The sequence below is a fragment of the Carya illinoinensis genome, chromosome 14 (genome assembly GCF_018687715.1).
Source record: "Carya illinoinensis cultivar Pawnee chromosome 14, C.illinoinensisPawnee_v1, whole genome shotgun sequence".
Classification (NCBI taxonomy): Eukaryota; Viridiplantae; Streptophyta; class Magnoliopsida; order Fagales; family Juglandaceae; genus Carya; species Carya illinoinensis.
The window spans coordinates 25,890,822-25,910,679 of NC_056765.1; the positions used below are offsets into that span (position 1 = coordinate 25,890,822).

Sequence of the window (19,858 nt, forward strand, 5' to 3'; positions counted from 1 at the left end):
TTTGAACGTTATTTTTTTCACGTTTGAACGTATATGCAGATATGTTCGAACATTAAAAAATGCGAAAAATTTCTCACTCATTTTTAAATAACATTCAAACGTTAAACTTAACGTTCGAACGTTACTTTTTAAACATTCGAATGTATATGCATATACGTTCGAACGTGAAAAAATGCGAGAAATTTTTCACTCCTTTTTAAATAACGTTCGAACATTAAAATTTAACTTTCGAATGTTACTTTTTAAATGTTCGAACGTATATGCATATACGTTCGAACGTGAAAAAATAGGAGAAATTTTCCACTCATTTTTAAATAATGTTCAAACGTTAAAATTTAACGTTCGAACGTTACTTTTTAAACATTCGAACGTATATACATATACGTTCAAACGTGAAAAAATGCGGGAAATTCCCACTCCTTTTTAAATAACGTTTGAACATTAAAATTTAACATTCGAACGTTACTTTTTAAATGTTCGAACGTATATGCATATACATTTGAACGTGAAAAAATACGAAAAATTTCCCACTCATTTTTAAATAACATTCGAATGTTAAAATTTAACATTCAAACGTTACTTTTTAAACGTTCGAACGTTACTTTTTTAAAGTTCGAACGTCATATCAAATCAGAGTGGTCTTAATGAATAAACGCTCGGGAGGAAGTAGAATAATTTATTCTGCTTCTCTCATGCGTGAAAGAGAGAGTGAGGGTGAGAGAGGGTTGTGGGTTAGAGAGAGAGAGTGTGTGTTAGTGTTAGAGAGGGTTAGAGAGAGAGAGAGAGTAGAGTGAGAGATGATTAATATTTTTGCTCTCTCCATTGAGTTTGGTAAGGAAAAACTCTTTTTTCCTTTAAATATTTTGCAATTTTATGATATTTATTTTGTGTTTTTTTATATATATGTCTTTAACTAACTAGTGTTGTGATTTTTTTGAAGGATTGGTTGTTGTGACTTGTTCAAAACTTGTGATTTGTAAGAGGATATTGTGAGTGATAGGTATATTTCTAAACTTTATTAATATGTTTATATATTTTGTTGTGCTTTTATTGTGGATAATGATGAATATTTTAATGTGTATAATGTGAGTTGATTGTGGATTTTGAAGGATTAGATATGGGTATAATATTGTGAGTTGAGTAGTGAATTTTGATTGTATATATTGTGAATATGTTTTGAATTGGATATTATTGATGAATTAGAAGGAATTGAATTGTTTATGTTGATGAATTAGAAGCAAATCTTTGTGATATGGATTATGTAATATGATGAATTAAAATGAAAAATTGTGTTGTGTGTATGCTTATTCTTAAAATGAAAATATAAATATTTGTGTATATTTATAGATTAAAATGAATATGTTTTATAATTGTGTATGTGAATTTGAAGCATATGTTGTGATTATTTTTTTGTGACTATGTTTTAGTATTTGTGAATTAGTTATTATTGTGCATATGTATATATGATTTGTGAATTAGTTTAGTCTATGGGGAATATGTTTATATATTGTGAATTTGTGTATTACAGTATTTATTAAAATTGTTGGGAATATGTAAAATATTGTAAATTTAGTTGTGAATATATTTATATATTGTGGAAATATATGATATCATTTTGAATAAATTTGTGAACTTTTATTGAATATGTTGGGAATAATTTATTAAATTATGTAACATGTCATTAATTTAATTTTTATTTGTATTTCTTTTAAAATGTTACTTATTTTGCAGCATTTTTTTTTTTTTTTTTATCAAATAAGTATATGAGATCAAGATAACAAGAGTTGGAGTCTCTCTTGGAGCAACAGTCTGATTTAGAGATGCATTTGCAGGAGCAACATAGAGACCATGAGGAAATAATATGCAGTGAAGTTTAAGAACAAGTGCAGAGGGAGATGAGAGTCCAAATAGGGCGTGTTATGTCACTACAGTAGAATCGCGGTGGGCGAGAAAAGAAGAAGAAATGAAATCAATTCAGTTTTCTCATTGTATATAACTTTTAATATCTAATTTTGAAACTATATAAAACATTGTTAGTTGTTAATTTGATGGTGTAATATGATGATACAATTTGTATATTTTTTAATTTTATGAAAATAGTATTTTTGATTTATACGTTCGAATGTATATAACAAATGTTCGAATGTTGGTTCACATTAGAACTAACGTTCGAATGTACGACCCAACGTTCGAACATATTCACTCTCAAAACAAACACAACGTTCGAATGTTTAAATGATTTACGTTTGAACATTTTGTTTGACGTTCCAACGTAAATATGATACGTTCGAACTATAACCAACGAACGTCAAATTTTCTGATTCGAATGTCAATCAGTCGGGTTAACGTTCGAATGTTACATTTTGTGATAGATTTCAATTGTCACAAAAAATCCCACGTTCGAACGTGACATCAAACGGAAGACCTCCAACCGTCACTAAAAATATTTTTTGTGACGGTTGAATAGTAAACTGTCACCAATTGTTTTCTGTGACGCACATTAGGTGACGGTAGTCGTGACGGTTTCGAACCGTCACCAAATGTCTTTAGTGACATTATGATCATTTTTTGTGATGTTTTACTCTGTCACAAAAGACCAATTGTGTTGTAGTGTGTATGGACATCATGATGTTAAAGTACAATTGAACATTGATAAATGAGGTCTTTAAAATTGTAAAAATAAAGGACTCGTGCCATCAAATCAATGTAGATAAAATGAACTATTGTGAATGCAAGATTAGAAAGTGTTTGGAAGAAGAATAAAGAGAGTAGATATGAAAAGATGGAGACTCCGGAAGGAGGAAATAATGGGAAAATTTCATGAGACAATACGCACGTACTGTTTTTTCTTGTTTTTTTTTTTTAATTTTTTTTTAAGTTTTTTTCTTTTATAAGGTTGGGCTGGGTTAGCTGTAAAATTTCTTCTCTCCCTTCTCCCTCTGTTGCCATTGTTGTTGGTCAATCTCTGTGGAAGTGGAGGCGGAGGTTGTCATGTAGTTGAATTACTGACATTCTCCATGAGTACTGTCACCCTACCTCCATGTCCATGGAGAAGGAGGTTTCCATGTGGCTCTAGGTGCATGGGGAGAAAATGAGATCAGGAGTAGGGGAGGAGAGCAAAAGGTCAAGGTCAAGGGGGAGAGGAATGGGAGGGTATAAATGGGAAATACATGAAAAAGTTAAAGAACACGTACAAATGCCTCATAATCTCTGTTAATTTGCAAGTAAAACCTCAAATTAATTACTGATTATGATTCAGAAACAGTTCTTAGTAGTGCTTCTTCCTCGCACAAGATCTTAAAATGCAGTACTTCGTCTCAACTTTAAGGCTGGAAAAATGAACACAAAACTCTTTCAAATTATCACCCAATTCGTCTCAAGTAAATTTTTAGATCAATCAATGTCGACAAGCATGAATTCTAATACATATAAAGTTGGCTAACAGTTTCCGCGATTACATATAAATAGTGATTATATGCATAATCAGTTATTTTACACCGTTTTATCTTTGCTCTTCACATTTTCAATTTTATAGTTATAGTCCTTGAATTTGTAATTTCTTAATTGAGTCCCTTTGTCAAACTTCCATTTGAAACTTTAACAAAAATCTAATATATGCAGTGTATATGCCACATGGCTACAAAATAATAAGAAATTAAGAAAACACTAAGTGGAAGTAATCAGGTGAATTAGGAAGTAATAAGGGTTGAGCCACTATGGAAGTAAGGTAAATTAATAAGCATTTTCTAGTTTCTCAAAATTATTGAATGAGAAATGCTCTAATCACAAAGAGATTTTACAAAGCTATGCTCACAAACTGTTATGGCCTTATGTGGTACGTTAGATTACAAAGTTACTTTTATTGTTGAGTATATTTAACGTATGACATTAAACCACATCAATTTATGAGTTTACTTTTGTAAAATATCTTTATGATTGTGGCATTTCTCTTATTGAATAGAACAGTGTCAATGTATGTAAAAACGCTTAGATATCACAATAGTTGGATAATTTAGTGATGAAATGATAATAGGTCGAACACAATTAATCACAAAACATGCAAGATAAACCTATTGAAATCCCTTGTTTATCAGTCTAGCAAAAGGCTAGGCAACAAATCTTTAATTTTGTCTGATATGCCAATAATTCATGCAACAAATATACGTGATCCCCTATTGCAATTAGTACCGTAATTAAAACACAGTGGATCAATTACATACATTAATTAACTTTTCATTTTTCTTGTCGAAGATGCCTGGTCCATATGTTGAAATGATCATATCTTTAAGAATGGGAAATTGAATCCATACAAAGAAGATCATTGGACCACCAGACAAACAAATGAAAGGAATTCATGCAATCCATAATTTCCCATGTAGCATGATTAAAAAAGCAGCAAAAAATGCTATCATCATGGTTGCAATAAAGCGAAAGAGGGTGAAAAGGCCTATTATCATCTACCTTGGCAAATACTCAAGAAAATCTTCTTCTGCATAGTGGGATGTGAAAATTCCCTAAAACATCAAGACTAAAGTTGAGGAAGAAAACAGGGACAATGCATCGGATATTATATAGAGCATAAACAATTTTTTCTATAAGAATATTGGAAAGCCTATAGTTTGGTCGTTACCACCTAGAACAGCAAAAGCTATAGCGAACATGATGGTAACAATTAGAGCACCCACTACTGTACATGATGATGCTATGTCTTTCATCCATTTCTCTTCCTTTTCCATCATGTCCTCATGGTTCTTTGTAAAGAGTTGTTGGGGAGTTGAACCATCTTTGTTAGTACCTTCTTAAATCTTGGGATTGGCAATTCTCTTCACCTCTTGCATTTGCCAAAAAATGCTACCAAAATCATTTACATAGCTGTGGGTAATATTAGAAACACCAAAAATGTAACCTTACCCAAAATAATATATATATATATATTAAAATTCATTATTTTGTAGTAGTTGTCAAGTACGAACACATAAATATATTTCTATCCGATTGCAGAATGCGGCCAGATTATTAAAAATTAGTTCTTATGTAAGCAATGTTAAAGGTGTATGTGTATATATATATATACTAGGTCAAAATAATCTGCAAAGCACATTTGCCTAGTTGGATCAACGTGCTATCTTGATATTAATTTATTTCATTGTTGGACTTTATTGTTATATTTTATTAATTTTTAGTTGTATCTTTCTATTTACCCTTTTTCTATTTTTTTTTTGTGTCTTTTGGACCTATATTTTTCAGATATGGCTTGTTTTTAATGAGTTTTCCTTTGTTTTTGGGTCCAGCCCTTCCAGATTAGGCCCAGACCATGTGCCTTCAAAACCAAGCCCCTTATCCCCTTAAACGACATCATTTTGGCCTCAATGCCCTTAGGGCTTTGTTTCTTTCTTCTTCCTCCTACTGGCGCTAACCACTTCTTCTTCATTTTTATTTCTTTTCTTTCCTCTATGTTTCTGTGTGTTGTTGTCTGCTGCTTCTCTTCTTCTTCATTTCTTTTGTTTTCCTCTTCTTTTCGTCTTCTCCTGCCACCTGTTTCTTCTTCCTCTTCATTTTCAGTTCTTCTCCTCAGCAAATTAGTGAGCGCCACAACTCATTCCTCTATTTTCGGCTGGTTAAACCGTGAGCCTCCATTATCTTCTCCTCCTTTCTTTGTTTTTTTTTTTTCTCTATGTTTTTCTCCATTGTAGCCGTGCAATGCAGCCCAGCCCTTCATTTTCCCCAAAATGGCGTCGTTTGGTCCGAGTTCGCCATCTCTTGTACATAACATCTTTTTCATAGAATTTTTGACACTATTTATACATGAATGACATCTGCTTCTCTACAAACCAGTTTCTCTGCAAACCAGTTTAGAGAGAGAGAGAGAGAGAGAGAGAGAGAGAGAGAGAGAGTGTGTGTGTGTGTGTGTGTGTGTGTGTGTGTTAGAGATAGAGAGATGGAGAGAAGGGCCTGAGGGAGAAAAAGAGAGAAAAGGGCATCCTCGTTGGTTTAATAGAATACAAACGGATACCTAACGGGAAACAAGGAAATAAACGGAAAAACAAGAAAAAACTACTATTCACTGTTAGGTTTGTTAGATAGACACTTATATAATAGAGATAGATAGTATTTATTTTTATGAGGATTGAAATACCGCTCGCATGATTCCTATTCTACAAGTACTTAAAAATCTTCCAAATATTAAGTCAACTAGTCGTAAACTCGCACAATGCACAATAATTACTAATTAACTTACTAAACAAAAATCACTCACTGTAGATAGATCACCCTTTAAAAAAGTACATTTGACTTACAGCGCAATAAAAAAAAAAATCAACATTTTCAACAAACACACAATGTAACCAAGTTGAACAACTTCATTTTTCAAACCTTGCATGCAAACTTTGCTTAAGTGAAAAGGGCTATAGAAAAATTATTTCTATAAGGTAAGCAGTACTACTGTTGTTATTTCTATAAGTTGAACTCATTATTTCTATAGAAAGAGAGATATATGATGTGTTGCATGCATGATGTGTGTTAAGAAAGAATGGAGGTTGAGAAGGATTAAGAGGTGTTTGGGAAGGAGGTAGGACGAGTTCTGGGACGGGAAGAGGAATGATGGAAGAGGAGGAAGCGTCGGGAATATCCTGAAAAGGAAATTGTTGTTCATGGAAGGTGACGTCACGAGAATAGAAAATGGATTGGGTATCAATATTGTAAAGTTTGTATGCTTTGTGAGTGCTTGTGTAGCCGAGAAAGACACATTTTGTAGTACGAGGGGAGAATTTATCACGATGAGCACAAAGAGTTTGTGCATAATAGAGGCATCCAAACACACGAAGGTGATCATAGTTGGGTGGTTTGTTGAAAAGAACCTCAAAAGGTGACTTATTGTGAAGAGTGCGACTAGGGGTGCGATTAATGAGATAGGCAATGGTGAGAACACAATCACCCCAGAAGGGAAGAGGTAAGTGTGCTTGAAAACGTAGACTGCAGGCAACATTAAGAAGGTGCCGGTGTTTACGCTTCGCAATACCGTTTTGCTGAGGAGTTTCAACACAGGTACGTTCATGAATAATACCATGATCAAAAAGATATGATTGAAATTTATGAGAAAGAAATTCTTGGCCATTATCAGTTCGAATGATTTTAACAGTAGTATTAAATTGATTTTTGACAAGAGAAAAAAAAATACATTAAATGAGTGTAAACTTTGGATTTAAAACGCATCAAATATAGCCAAGTAGTACGAGAAAAATCATCGACTATTGTGAGGAAATAATGGGCGCCACATAAGGAAGAAGTATAATATCCACCCCAAATATCACAAAAAATCCAATTAAAAGAAAAAATACTTTTATTAGCAAAATTTGGAAAAGGTAGTCTTGGGTGCTTAGAACGAGCACAAACATCACAATCAGAAAGAATATAAGGGGAATCTAAAATATTAGGAATAATAAAACTAGAGGGATGACCTAGACGTTGATGCGATAGAGTCTTATTAACAGTGGTTTGAGCAGCAAAAAGCATAGGGAGGTCGGGACGATACATGTAAAGCCCATGACATAATTCACCCGCTCCAACCAGCATCTTTGACCATGGGTCTTGAAATGAGCATTTATTAGAAGAGAAGGTAATAATGCAAGAATTGTGGAGGGTAATTTGGGAAACAGATAATAAATTAAAATTTAAAAGGGGAACAAAATAAACATGAGTTAAGGTAAAAGATGGAGAGAGAATGCAAGTACCAAGACCTTCGGCTGGAACATCCTGACTCGTGGGAAGTCGGATGGAATGGAGAGTGGCTAGGGGATGAAGATTGATGAAAGCTTCCTTGTGGTGGCAGATATGGTGGCTGGCGCCACTGTCTACCACCCAATGAAGGCATCGATGGAAGGGAAAAATAGGGGAAGGGGAAGAAATGTTACCAATGAAATTGACTGAAGGGGACTCGATCAGTGGTGGGGATGGCATGAGCAAGTCGAGAAGCTTCTGGTATAACTCTGATGTCAAGCCAGGTATTGAAATCGAAGCCGATGGGGCAACGTCGAGCTGGTTGATGCTGGAAGGGGGCTAGCCGAGAATGGAGGGCTGGGTCTTGGTTCTCGAGTTGCGACCAGGAGGGTAACCCACTAGAGTCCAGCAATGATCAAGAGTATGTCCTTCTTTGCCGCAAGCCGTGCACTTGAAGGGAGGTTTCAGACGCCCACTAGGTCGGACTGCCAAGGCTAGAGTTTCCGATGAAGGTGACTGGATGTTGAGCAATCTTTGTTGCTCTTCCTGAAACAGAATCGAAAAAACTTTGCTTATGGGTGGGAGTGGGTCCATGGCTAATATTTGAGTGCGAAGAGAGGCAAAAGAATCATTGAGACCAAGAAGGAACTGGAACACCCATTCATCATCGACTTGCTACTGGAGAGCTTTGAGGTCAGTGCTTTGTTGAAGATGACTGAGTTCATCCCAAACTTGTTTTATTTGGTTGTAGTAATCATGAACATAATTGGTTGTTTGGTGTAGGGAATAAAGAGTCCGTTTGAGTTGATAAATTCGGGCATTATTGCCATGACAAAAATGGGAGGAAAGATCAACCCAAACATCACGTGGGTCCGTATGGTATTCGAGGAAATTAGCAAGAGAGGGGCTGATCGAATTGAGAATCTGGGTAAGGACCATACCCTTTGTCTGGTTCCATTGAGTGTATTCGGGTGTGTTAGGTGCAGGGGGTTTGAGAGTACCATCAACAAAACTAAGTTTGTTTTCTGCATTGAGGGCTCGGGTCATGGCTTTTTGCCATTAGGGGTAGTTGTCGTCAGTTAGGAGGCCATTGACAAGGGTGAGGCTTGGGGCATTTGAGGGATGAAGAAGATAAGGGGAAGGGAGGGTTGGGTTGGATGATTCTATCATGGCGTTAGAAGACCGTGGTCTGGCATGATACCATGTTAAGAAAGAAGAGGATGTGTATTTGAATAACTCAATGTGTATATTCTGTATTGTGCTTTACAAAGATATATAGATGTACAATGGAATTAAATATGGAAATTTACATATAAGGAAATAATCTTTTGTAATATATGCCTAGAAATAAGTAATTCCTGATTTGGTGCAATCCATAACTTGGGAAAGATGTGATTCTGTCAATAATGTGTGAGACAATATATTGGACATCTCAATCCATATGTTTAGGTATGGTGTGTTATTGAAGAGAAATGGGTTGTCATGAAAATTCATGGTTTAGGTAGTTTTTGAGTTTGTTGTCTATCTAATTGTTTCTTTTTTAGAATTAGAAAAACTTATTCATCAAAAGAGAGGGAAAAGAAAATATGCCAGAGAGAGAGAGAGAGAGAGAGAGAGATGACCTCAAACCATTGTAACTCTCTCTGCATCTGTAAAGTTGCACCAGAACTTCGATCAAGTCTAGTAGAATCTTCTATTATCCCTACCATATGTAAAATGTTATCATCGTTGAGATCTCCATAAGATGTCAAAGTGTTCTTCATAGGAAGACCACACTATAACACAATTTGTCTTTTGTGACAGAATAGACCGTCACAAAAAATAACTAAAATGTTACTAAAGACATTTGGTGATGGTTTGAAATCATCACCACGACCGTCACCTAATATGCGTCATAGAAAATAATTTGTGACAGTTTACTGTTCAAACGTCACAAAAAATATTTTTAGTGATGGTTGGACGTGTTTCGTTTGGTATAATGTTCGAACGTTCCCTTTTCTGTGACGGTTGAGATTTGTGACAGAAAGTAATGTCTGAACAGCCAATCTAATGTTCGAATGCAAATCTAACCAATTGGCATTTGAATGACGGAAGTTAATGTTCATTGATTATAATTCAAACGTATCATATTTATGTTCAAACTTTTATACGTCCAAACATTAACTGCAATATATGTTCAAAATTTCATTCAAACGTTAATGGACCAATGTTCGAACGTAAAAGGTATAACATTTGGACATTAGTTTGAATGTTAATAAAGAAGCATTCGAACGCAAGTGGTACGTTCGGAGGTTTGTTCAAACGTTAATCGTTTAAACATTCGAACGTGTTGTTCGTTTGAGAGTGAGTACGTTTGAACATTATGTTATAATTTTGTACAATTACATTCAAATGTTGGTTTGAATATGAACCAATATTCAAACATTTTTTTATTTAAATTCGAATGTATAGATCAGAAATACTAATTTCATAAAATTAGTATACATACCAATTGTATCATATACACACCATCATTTAACAATTAACAATGCCTTATAGAGTTTCAAAATTAGATATTAAAAGTTATATATACTAATAAAATTAATAAAATTCATTTCTTCTTCTTTCCTCGCCCATCGCAATTCTATTGCAATAACATAACATACTCCATTTGCACCATCATCTCCCGCTATACTTACTCTTGGACTTCACTGCATATTCTTTCCTCTCAGTTCTCTGTTGGTCCTGCAAACACGTCTCTAAATGAAACTGTCACTCTAAATGAGACTCTAATTCTTGTTGTCTTGACCTCAAATACTCATTTTTGCGCAGTGTAATTTCTAAATCTTTGGTAAGATTATTAATTTGTAAAGTCGATAAGGTTAAGGAGGATGAACCAGAATGATTGAAAGATCATCCCAAACCTCTTGCCATACTAGACTTGGGCCCGAGCACTTGTGTGAATATGTCTATGTCATTAGGAGAGGATTTCCCAAAAGCTGACTGCATCTCTATCACTTTTTCTTGCAATTTGAAAGATAATACACAATAAGTAATGTATTAAAAGAAATATAAATAAAAAATAAATTATTCACATGTTTTATAATTTATTTAACAAAATTAATACCGCTTACATAATCATCTGCAGCGGCAGGATCTATCCACTCACTACGCTCATTAGTGTGAGCAGCAGTATAGACATGAATGAGGGAAAAGTTTTCAAGATTATTACGTTTCTAACAAAGCGACATTAACAATTTTAAAAAAATAATGTTAGTACTTAAATAAAAGAATATAAGAAAAATAAATGAATTCTATAATTTTTTAATTACCATTTTATCAGCAAGACAGTGGAATGACCATGAACTAGCACGATAGTGGACAGTCATAGTGGATCTATTCTGTGCATTTTTAGAACTTAAGTGCTATAAAATTAATTAAAAAATTTAATTGTAATATATACATAATATATAGAACGAATATAAATGTAAATAATTAAAGGATATAAATCTATAATACCTGATAATTTGGAGTTGTAAAACGATCACAACACTTTCTCCAATCGTCTAACTTCATCTGCTGGAAAGGGGAATACGCAGTGTCTTCCAACATCTCAAATTTTTTGAAGTGGTCATGACATCGTCCTGTATCACGTTGGAATAGTGTAGTCATCAACTCATTCACAGTTCTCAAATCCTCGCTAAGGTCAAAGTGGAGGTTGAATTCATCCTAATAAGTGAATTACGTCAAAAATATAATATACTAATCTAAGTGAAAAAAATATACTTTCAAAGTAAACTCACCAGCGCGTGACTCCAAATGTGCTCCTTAATCTAATTCCTAAAATCTCACCATAATCACACATAAAATGGAGCATATGCTTGGACTACTGTGCCATTATTGTAGGAAAGCGCTGTTGCACTATCATCCACTCCTCCAGTGGAATTATCATGAATGGTGACCTTGAGTTTTCCGTGCCTTTTATTTTTTTTTAAGAGAGATGCCACATGTATAACCACGACTGCGACAAGCGGATGCATCAACTAATATATAGTAGTATAATTATAGTTATATAGTTATTGAGACAAACATATTAATATATAATTAATTATCAACGACATTTCCTTACTAGAATGTGTTGACTGGCTGTCGTTCTCTTGCGTGTAAACTTGATCTTCAAGAGTGAATTCCTTGGGTGAGGAGTCCTCAATAGGTTCAGGATTTGGACTTGGCGGAGGAGGCATATTTCTTCATTGTCGTTTCGGCGGCATCCTTGAAAATAATTAATGATATCATAGAAAATTAATTAGAAGAAATTATGAAAAGTATAATATTCTATAGTCACCTATAGGAATAAAATATTTAGTACTTTTATTCTTCATCTTCAAATGTATTTTTCATGCTTGTTTTAGAATCTCCCTTAATAACATTTTTGTCATCATTATCAACCTCTTCTTTGTCCTCCTTATCCACTTCCTCCCCAGATTCTTCTTCGTCTTCTTCTTCTTCTTCCTCACTTACTTGAATTAAATGATCATTTAATATGGATGGGCCAAGATGAACGGATGGGACATCAGCTCTACACAACTGGAGCAACTCGAGTGTACCGAGGTCAACAAACAAGTTAATACCCCCTCAATCTTCCTGGTAGGCCTCTACAATTAGAGCGTCATCCTCATCTTTACTGCTCTCGTAATCTACACTCGTTTTTGCTTCATATATATTTTGAGGGATAAATTTTTGTATGACTAGCCAAGTTATCTCTCAACTATCTTCATCAGTGTTTTTCATTGGATAATCAAATAATAGACTTGGGTAGCTTGACAAACCAATACTAATGGATCATCTTCGTACAATTTAGATACAGTATTGACACTCGAAAAGAAATTATTCCTATGTATTGAGACCCAACCACTGCCTAGATCCCACCAATCACATTTAAAGACATATGTTACAGACCCACCTAGATATTTCAATTCGATAATATCACGTATGACACCATAATAGTCAATATCATTTGTTCCATGACTCCACTCGATCAACACACCACAGTTTTGAGTCTTTCTATTACGTTTACAGTCCAGAGAATGAAATCTATAACCTCAAACCGTGCATACAGTGTATCGAATTGTTCTCTTTGAGGGACCACAGGCCAATGCATACAAATCAGGAGAAATTGATCAGGCATCACGAGCACTTTGTTCCAAGATCTAACAATTGAAATAGTATATACTTATTAAAAGTTACTGATGAAGTGCTAAAACTACATGATTAAGTTACTTAAATGAATAAATTGTTTAACAAAAAAATGATTTAAGTACTTAATTATGCAGTAGATTATGACACTTGAGTAAATTGATAAATTCTAATATTTGGCACTTAAAAAGTTTGAAATGTAGTTGGCACACTCATACTGTTAAGACACACCAAAGTTGGTTTTTCCAATTTACTCTTGTATGCTGAAATATTAACTCTAATAACGTAGGGTAATTTTAAAATTAAGCAATCAATTGAGCTGGCCGACAACACACTTGGAAAAGCAGCAGTGCACGCATCACGCACGGACAGCCAATCACGCAGGAGCACACAGAACAGACCTACAGAGGGAATCAACGGACAGGCAGCACGAACTGGGACCACAGCATGATCACGCTGGAAGAAATTCACGCAGAACAGGGGCAAATTCCTATTACGTTTGGGTGGTTTAGACCCGGGCGGGGCCATGATGATTTTTTTACTTTTTTCACTTTCATGCAGAAGGGCAGACGGTAGTTTATTTTTTAGTTAGTCTTTTTACGTTTTAGTTTAGAGGAGACAACACTTTTCAGTTTTTTTTAAGGGAGTTCTTAGTTTTTTTTTTCTCTTTCATTTTCAGAGCTTAGTTTGCAGAGTTTTAGTCTTTTATTTTTCGTTTCTGGTTTCCGTTCTTCATGGAGACGGGCGGCAGGAAGGGGATTTTCAGTAGTTCTTAGTTAGTTTTATTTTCTAGTATTTCCTGCAGTTCAGACCGTGAGGTGGCAGGGGAATATTTAACATTTTTGCTTCTTTACACTTTGAAGTTTTACGGACAGCTTTCAGTCGGTTATCATTTTGATTTTTTACTCATTCTTAGTTCATAGGGGTTGAGTCGGTGGAAGGCCTGCTCAGTGCTCACACTCTTTTTTTTTTCAGTATTATTATTTTGGGTTGCTCTAGTGAGTCGTGGAGTTTATTTTCTTTCTTTCCAATTTTACGTTCAGCTGCTTCTTCGTTTTTATATTTCTGGGATTTACTTTGGTTTTTTTTCTGCCGAACAGCGTTAGTTGCTTGTTTAGTTCGTTGAGCTGCTTCATTTTATTTCTTTCTGTTTTCGTTTCCTGGGTTTTGGGTTCAGACTTGAGTCGGCTAGTTTTTTTGTATTTTTTTTCCCTCGGTTTCAGACCGTAAAGGAGTTTTTTGGTCGAGTGGTGAGTCGGCGTGTAGGGCAGTCTTCACGTCTTGCGGGTTTAGGTCCCAAATTGGAGGGATGCGGCTGGTTTGATTTTTTTTTTTTTTAATAGTTTAGTTTTAGGGGGAGGAGTCGGTTTTGGGACGGAACTCTCTCTCAATCTCTCGTTTTTCTATTGTTTATTTTTTTTCTGGGTTCGTTTAGAACTCGGGCGAAGACTTATTTTATTTTCTTGGGCTCTACATTTTCAGTTTTCATTTTACTTTAGTTCTCCTGCATGCAGCATCTCTAGGATTTATTTCGTCTGGATATTTTCTCTTAGATTTTATCATGGTTCAACTTAGATTAATTTTTATTGTTAGAAACATCATGTGTAGCTAATTTTAAAAACTTCGGTTGTGAAATGAGATTTAATTTATTTTAGGTTCTAGTTTAATGAAATATTTTGTTGATAACTGTTGATTTCACTATGTTACTAGTTGGATTTAAATTGAAAATAGATTGTGGCTCTTGTTCTTGATTTGTTGTTGACGTAAGGCACAACAAAAGCTTGAAAATTATTAAGGCTTCTCTCGATTGTTTGTTAATGGGTGTTTGGCTAGTAAAGTAGAGAAAATATTGTAAAACTTGAGCATAACTTTTTATCTTCCGTTTATCAATACCTTGATTGAGTTGTTAATCGAGAAAATTATCTAGGATCCGAAATAAAGAGAGTCTCATACCCAACCCAAGTATTTGTTAATTTGCCTTTTTGATTAGAAACTTTAATTTCAGCTTTGATTAATTTTTTTTTGCGGGAATTGAATTCACTATTTTCTTTCTTACCTCATCTTCGATATTTTTTTTCACAAACACTTTGATAACCCTTTGTCCCTGTGGAATAAGATCCTGGATTTATCATTGTATTACTTTGACAGCTTCTACGCTTGGAAGACAAAATTATAAGCTGATCAAGTTTTTGGCGCCGTTGCCGGGGACAACGGGTGTTTGTCAAAGCATTCTCTTTTTCCTAAGAAGACGTTTATGGAGCTATGAACCTCTTCACAGCCTGGGTGATATCTTTACCTCTCATTTTACTTGTTTATTTTTATCTTGTTTTGTGCTGAACTTACATGTCTGGTTGGGCTAGAGATAGCACATATAGACTTGCTAGGACTGAATCATCAACCTCATTATCGAGTGCATCATCTGTTTCTCTTAATTCAGCATTTGAATAATCATTTGACACTCATAGTGACATGGCTTAAGAAGAAGAACATCATGATAGGGAAATGGTAAATCAAAAGAGGACACTTAGAGAGTATCTTCAGCTTGTTAGGACTAGCACCCCTTCTTGCATCATTTTACCTCTTAATGCAAATGCTTTTAATTTCAAACCTGAGATGATTCCATTGCTTCCACACTTTCATGGTATGGATTCTGAAAATCCCTACTTGCATATCAAAGAGTTTGAAAAAGTGTGTTCCACATTTATGGATAGAACATGCACTGAAGAGGTCATAAGATTGAAATTGTTTCCATTTTCCTTGAAAGACAAGGCTAAGACATGGTTGAATTCCTTAAGACCAAGATCCATTGGGACTTGGCAAGAAATGCAAACTGAATTTTTTTTAAAAAATTTTCCCATGCATAGAACCAATGCCTTGAAAAGACAAATCATGAATTTTTGCCAAAAGGATGTGGAAACATTTTACCATTGTTGGGAACGATTCAAAGACCTCCTAAATGCATGTCCTCACCATGGATATGAGAATTGGAGGGTCATTAGTTTTTTCTATGAGGGGTTGCAACAAAAAATGAGGCAATTTGTAGAAAACATGTGCAATGGTAAATTCTTCAACAAAGGGCCCAAGGAAGCGTTTGAATATTTTGACTATTTGGCTGAAAATGCCCAATTTTGGGATGTTTCTGACTTGTATGATAGATCTGAAAATCAAAAATGTGTTGGTGGTGGTGGTAAATACCACTTGAAAGAATTTGATGATTTACATGCTAAGCTTGCATTGATGTCTAAAAAGTTAGAGTCTTTAGAGCTTAAGAAAGTCAATGAAATGCATGTTTTGCCATCAATTGAAAAATGCAACATATGTGAAGATCCAGGGCATGTGATTAATGCATGCCCAACAATTCCTGCTTTTAAAGAAGTGTTGCTTGATCAATCCAACCCTGTGCGTATGATCTCTAAAAATTTTTCTGGGCCTTACTCTAATACTTACAATGCAGGTTGGAGAAGTCATCCAAATTTCAGCTGGAAGAATGAACAACCTGAGCCATCTACACAAGGACAAAGTCAGTATACCCCATATGGAGCAACTGCCCAAGGGTCGGGACCCTCTTACTTTGCAAATCAGCCCCCTCCAATGCAGAGAAAGGGAGTGGAAGATTCCATTCAGCAACTAACTGTTACCCTACAATAGTTTATGCAAAATCAAGCCACAGTCAACAACCAGAACGCTCAAGCCATCAATGACATCAGAGGGACCCTTACTAGAGTAACCACTACTCTAAGTAACCAAGAGAAAGGCAAATTTCCCACTCAAACCCAACCCAATCCACAAGTGCAAAGTCAATCATCTCAGAATAATGGTGAAAGGGCAATGTGAAATCAGTGAAAGCTATTACAACTTTGAGGAATGGTAAGGTCGTGGATATCCCTATCCATAGTACAAGAAAATCAGGTCAAGAAGCTAACCCTCCTCTAGTTAGTGGTGAGCCAAGCACTTCTCAGGTCAAGAAGATTCAAATAATGATGCATGTCTCATTCCTGCACATTTTCCACATCGTTTGCTTTCTTTGCATAAAGAAAAACAGCATGCTGAAATTTTAGAAATTTTTAAGCAGGTTAGGATTAACATTCCACTTCTTGATGCTATTAAACCAATTTCTGCTTATGCTAAATTTCTGAAAGACTTATGCACTGCGAAACGCAAACTGAATGTGCAAAAAAAGGCTTTTCTCACTGAGCAAGTTAGTGCCATTATTCAAAACCACACACCACCTAAGTACAAGGATCCTGGTTCACCTACCATTTCATGTGTCATTGGAAATTCTAAGATTGGTCAGGCCTTGCTAGACTTAGGTTCGGGGGTTAATTTGTTACCTTATAGTGTGTATGAACAATTGGGTTTAGGGGAATTAAAAGCCACTTCAATCATTTTGCAGGTTGCCGATAGATCCATAAAAATTCCTAAGGGTATTGTTGAGGACGTCTTGGTCCAAGTAGATAAATTTTATTACCCTATAGATTTTGTGGTATTGGATATGCAGTTGTCATCCCACTCAAACTCTTCACCACCGGTGATTTTAGGAAGACCATTCCCAACAACTTCTAATGCTATAATTAATTGTAGGAGTGGTGTCTTAAAACTAAGTTTTGGAAATATGACTTTAGAACTGAATATCTTTAATTTGTGCAGGCAACCTCAAGAACTTGAAGATGTTGAAGAAGTTAATGCATTGGAATCCTTACTTGCTGAAAATTCTTTGTTAAATTACAATTGTGATGAACTTTGGGAGGATTTAGAAGACTCCCTTGATTTAATTGATTCCACTAATCAATTTTCTTCTCTTTGTGCTGCAGGAAATTCAAATGAGATGCAGTGGAAGCCCAAATTTGAGCCACTACCAGCACTACAAGCCTCGACACAGCCCTCCAATGAGAAGACCCCAATGCTAAAATTAAAGCCATTGCCCTCGGAGCTGAAATACGCCTACCTCGGACTAGAAAAGTCATTTCCAGTAGTGATTTATGCACTTTTAACTCCTGACCAAGAAAGTAAGTTGCTGAAAATTTTGGCACAACACAAATCAGCCATTGGCTGGTCCATTGGTGACATCAAAGGTATAAGCCCTTTCATCTGCACACATAGGATATATTTGGAAGAGGACTCAAAACCCTCTAAAGAGATGCAAAGAAGACTAAACCCCACAATGAAAGAAGTGGTAAAAAATGAAGTTTTGAAATTGTTAGACATAGGCATCATTTATCCCATTGCTGATAGCAAATGGGTTAGCCCAATCCAAGTTGTTCCAAAAAAATCTGATATAACTATGGTGGAAAATGACAAGGGAAAATTTGTGCCTACTAGGGAGACCACAGGTTGGAGGATGTGTGTAGACTATAGAAAATTAAATACCGCCTCTAGAAAGGATCATTTTCCCTTATATTTTCTTGACCAGATTTTAGAAAAAGTGGCGGGGCATAAATATTATTGTTTTTTAGATGGCTTCTTTGGCTATTATCAAATAGAAAGAGCCCCTGAGGATCAAGAGAAGACTACCTTCACTTGTCCTTTTGGGACTTTTGCCTTCAAAAGAATGTCATTTGGGCTATGCAATGCCCCAGCCACTTTTCAAATATGCATGTTGAGCATTTTCAGTGACTTGATTGAGGACATTGTAGAGGTTTTCATGGATGATTTTTCAGTTTTTGGAAAAACATTTGATGCATGTTTGTCTAATTTATAAGTTGTCTTGAAAAGATGTGAAGAAAAACAATTTATATTAAATTGAAAAAAATGCCATTTCATGGTAAGACAATGGATAGTTTTGGGGCATATTGTATCTCCTTGGGGCATAGAGGTAGATAAAGCTAAGATAGACTTGATTTCAAATTTGCCTGCGCCTAAAAATGTGAAAGGTGTTAGATCTTTTTTAGGGCATGCCGGTTTTTATAGAAGGTTCATAAAGAATTTTAGCTTTATCTCTAAACCTCTTTGTCAACTTTTAATGCATGATGTCAAGTTTGAATGGACTAAAGAGTGCCAAAATTGCTTTGATCAGTTAAAAACATTTCTCACCACGGCATCTATCCTTTGGCCCCCTGATTGGTTACTTCATTTTGAATTAATGTGTGATGCAAGTGACTTTACTGTGGGGGCTGCACTTGGACAGCGAAGAGATAAGCTGCCGTATGTCATATACTATGCTAGTAAGACTTTGAATGCTGCCCAAAAGAACTATTCCACCACAGAAAAAGAATTACTAGTTATAGTCTTTGCATTGGATAAGTTTAGATCATATCTCCTTGGTTCACCTGTCATAATATTCACTGATCATGCAACTTTGAAATTTTTATTGTCAAAAAAAGACACCAAGCCAAGATTGGTAAGATGGATACTCCTGTTGCAAGAATTTAATCTCACAATAAAAGACAAGAAAGGAGTAGAAAATGTGGTGGCGGATCATCTTTCTTGCCTTACACTTGAAGTTTCTGAGGAGTTTCCTTTAATTTCTTATTCTTTTCCTGATGAACAATTATTTTCAGTTGAGACTTTACCATGGTATGCTGACCTTGTAAATTTCTTGGTTACAGGAAAGACTCCACCTCATTGGAATGCTCAAGACATCAAAAGGTTGAAGGCTGAAGCTAAGTATTTCTTTTACGATGATCCCTACCTTTTCAAGTATTACTCAGATCAAATCATTAGGAAGTGTGTGCCCAATAATGAAATTTCTGGTGTTTTAAATTTTTGCCATACGAAAGCTTGTGGTGGGAATTTTTCAGTCCACAAAACAGTGGCCAAATTTCTCCAAAGTGGATTTTATTTGCCAACTATATTCAAGGATGCCTTTAGTTTTTGTAAAGCTTGTGAGTCATGTTAGAAATTAGGAGGAATCACTAGGAGAAATATGATGCCTATGCAACCCATACTAGCGATTGAAATTTTTGATTGTTGGGGAATAGATTTTATGGGACCATTTCCTTCTTCTTATGGCTATTTATACATTTTGATT

The 19,858-nt window shown here is 35.2% G+C and overlaps 1 protein-coding gene across 1 annotated transcript; it reads left to right on the forward strand.

Annotated features, from left to right (window-relative positions):
- Positions 1 to 15,939: 15,939 nt before the first annotated feature.
- On the forward strand, positions 15,940 to 18,589 carry LOC122293734. The gene is made up of 2 exons (XM_043102224.1): positions 15,940 to 16,524; positions 16,964 to 18,589. The coding sequence occupies exons 1-2, from the start codon at positions 15,940 to 15,942 to the stop codon at positions 18,587 to 18,589; spliced, it is 2,211 nt and encodes a 736-aa protein (XP_042958158.1).
- The last annotated feature ends 1,269 nt before the right edge of the window (positions 18,590 to 19,858 follow it).

What these genes read in the sequence shown, in the direction of transcription:
- LOC122293734 (XM_043102224.1), top strand. Translation starts at nt 15,940, where the DNA reads ATGTGCAATGGTAAATTCTTCAACAAAGGGCCCAAGGAAGCGTTTGAA. An exon ending in ATTCCATTCAGCAACTAACT is followed by an intron (nt 16,525 to 16,963) that starts GTTACCCTACAA and finishes ATTTTTAAGCAG; the next exon opens with GTTAGGATTAACATTCCACT.